The sequence below is a fragment of the Ictalurus furcatus genome, chromosome 16 (assembly GCF_023375685.1).
Source record: "Ictalurus furcatus strain D&B chromosome 16, Billie_1.0, whole genome shotgun sequence".
Lineage (NCBI taxonomy): Eukaryota > Metazoa > Chordata > Actinopteri > Siluriformes > Ictaluridae > Ictalurus > Ictalurus furcatus.
The window spans coordinates 5,510,001-5,512,500 of NC_071270.1; the positions used below are offsets into that span (position 1 = coordinate 5,510,001).

The 2,500-nt window shown below is 47.1% G+C and overlaps 1 protein-coding gene across 2 annotated transcripts in view; it reads left to right on the forward strand.

Moving 5' to 3' along the window:
- wdr74 (WD repeat domain 74) overlaps positions 1-2,500 on the forward strand; it is a 4,781-nt gene that overhangs the window by 2,066 nt on the left and 215 nt on the right. Inside the window, exons 4-10 of one of the 2 annotated variants that reach the window (XM_053646191.1) lie at positions 173-236; positions 401-544; positions 915-1,016; positions 1,096-1,249; positions 1,686-1,828; positions 1,926-1,979; positions 2,144-2,500. The exon at positions 2,144-2,500 is cut by the window's right edge and continues 215 nt beyond it. In XM_053646191.1, the coding sequence (XP_053502166.1) occupies positions 173-236; positions 401-544; positions 915-1,016; positions 1,096-1,249; positions 1,686-1,828; positions 1,926-1,979; positions 2,144-2,317 (835 nt within the window). In that variant the 3' untranslated portion in view covers positions 2,318-2,500. Of the gene's footprint in view, positions 1-172; positions 237-400; positions 545-914; positions 1,017-1,095; positions 1,250-1,685; positions 1,829-1,925; positions 1,980-2,140 lie in introns of both variants that reach the window. The other variant, XM_053646190.1, reaches the window with a different exon arrangement.

A 2,500-nucleotide genomic window follows, 5' to 3' on the forward strand; every position in this document is an offset into this window, starting at 1 on the left:
TCTCACGCTCTGCCTTTGCCCTCGCACTCCTGTCTCACGCTCTGCCTTTGCCCTCGCACTCCTGTCTCACGCTCTGCCTTTGCCCTCGCACTCCTGTCTCACGCTCTGCCTTTGCCCTCGCACTCCTGTCTCACTGTTTCTGAGTTGTAACTTTGTGTGTATTTGCTCTCAGGTCGTTAATAACATGTGTGGAGTCTGGATTGCTGAAGGTGTGGCCTGAAGCAGGCGGGGAGACAGTAAGTTTGTCTGTCTGTCTCTCTTTCTCTCATTCTTTCTTTCTCTCTCTCTCTTTCTCTCTGTCTGTATGTCTGTCTGTCTGATAAGCAAAACATTGTAGCTAGGTTATAGTCTGTAATGCTCTGTGAAAAAACTATCTGATTGCTGAAGTGTGTGTGTGTAGGTTGAAATAAATGTGGGGAGTGGAGTGTGCCGAATGAGACAAAACCCATCCGAGCGCCACCATGTGGCCACAGGAGGAAAGGAGAACCCATTAAAAGTGTGGGACCTGCAGAGACCAGACACTCCTATCTTCACTGCCAAGAATGTGAGAGAAAGAGCAAAAGATGCACACACACACAGTCTGCATGTTTAACTTTCACCAATCATGTAATTGCAGCTCATTTGCATAAAATAAATGCAGTTTTGGACTAGTTTCCATGTGAATCTGTAAGTGATGTATACTCTCTGGGGAAACCAAAGCAATGAGAGTCAGCCTGTGGGGGTGGATCCTGTCCAGTGATGCAGCCTACAGTGGGTGGGGCTTACTGACCTTCTGTTCTGACATCTTGTTAGACTGAGTTGTTTTCTCACTAGAGGAACACTGATGAGAGTTCAGGATGCAACTCATAATAATTATAACATGATACACTGTGTGTGTGTGTGTGTGTGTGTGTGTGTGTGTGTGTGTGTGTTAGGTTGCTAATGACTGGTTGGATCTGCGTGTCCCTGTATGGGTTAGAGACATGGCCTTCCTCACACAGTCCAACAAGATCGTCACCTGCACAGGACATCATCAGGTCTGTGTGTGTGCGTTCATGTGTGCGTTCGTGTGTGCGTCCATGTGTGTGTCCGTGTGTGAACCTGTCTGTCTCTCAGGTGCGTGTGTATGACCCGTCATGTCAGAGGAGGCCGGTGCTGGAGGCGAAGTTTGGAGAGGTTCCTCTGACGGCGCTCTCGGTTCCACCTGGTGAGAACAGTGTGGTGGTGGGGAATACACACGGCCAACTTGCCACCCTCGACCTGCGCAAAGGTGAGTGTGTATGTGTGTATGTGTGTGTGTGTGTGTGTGTGTGTGTGTGTGTGTGTAGTGAAGTGAAGTGAAGGATCTGTTGGGATTTTGTTATATGAATGGTTAGTCTGGAAAGTGTAATGAGCCAATCAGCAGTGAGTGTGAAGACACAGGAAACACAGTGATACACACACACACCACTGATTTAAATGTAATTTCCACTAAATGCACTGATCTGTTAAACATCTGCATAACTGCAAAGTATAAACATGCACACAATGAATAAGTATGTGGTCTCACTGTCACTGGCCAATCAGATTGCTTTAGCAGTGTCCAGTGGGTGGGGTCAGTCAGACGTCATCTAATGTCAGATGTGTGTTTAAGTGAATGTACATTCATTAATATGATCTCTGCTCTCTGTGTGTGTGTGTGTGTGTGTGTGTGTGTGTGTGTGTAGGTCTGGTGCGTGGGTGTATGAAGGGCATGGCAGGCAGTGTGAGGGGGCTGCAATGTCACCCAACATTACCCCTCGTCGCTTCCTGTGGCCTTGACCGTTTCCTCCGAATACACAACCTGCAGGACAGAACACTAATGCACAAGGTACACACAAACACACACACACATACACACGTTTGCCTCTCTAACACTTAGTCATAATGTTTGTGTAAATGGTATGTTTCTCTGTGTGTGTGTGTAGGTGTATCTGAAGTCCCGGCTGAACTGTGTGTTGGTCTCCAGTAAAGATCTGCAGGTGAGTGCATAAGTGTTTATTTTTTATTAAACCATGGGAGATTGTGGGCGTGGCCCTCAGGAGAGGCGTGGCCCTCATCTCTGAGAACTGTGTGTGTGTGTGTGTGTGTGTGTGTGTAATTGTACTAACTGTGGCTTTAAAATTGCTTGTTTCTCCTGAAGCAGTGTGTGTCAGACGAGGATGAACAGCTGGAGGAGGTGAAAACAGAAGAGGATGAGGTTTGGGATGCCATGGAAACGGTGACAGAAAAGAGCGGGAAAAGAGCAGCACAAGATGAGGCTGAGGTCGAAGTCGTGACACAGAGTGAGAAGAAGAAAAAGAAAAGGACAAAGAATTGACAACGCTTTTACTGCTAATAGCTGTGTGTGTGTGTACAGACTGGTTTATATGATTATGCTTGGCTGTGTATGTGTGTGTGTGTGGGTTTTAATAAGGAGTGTCAGGGTCTAGTTTAAGGTCCTCCTGCAGTACCCATAGCTTCCATTATGGGGCAGCAGCAGCACCCAGACTACACAAAGTGA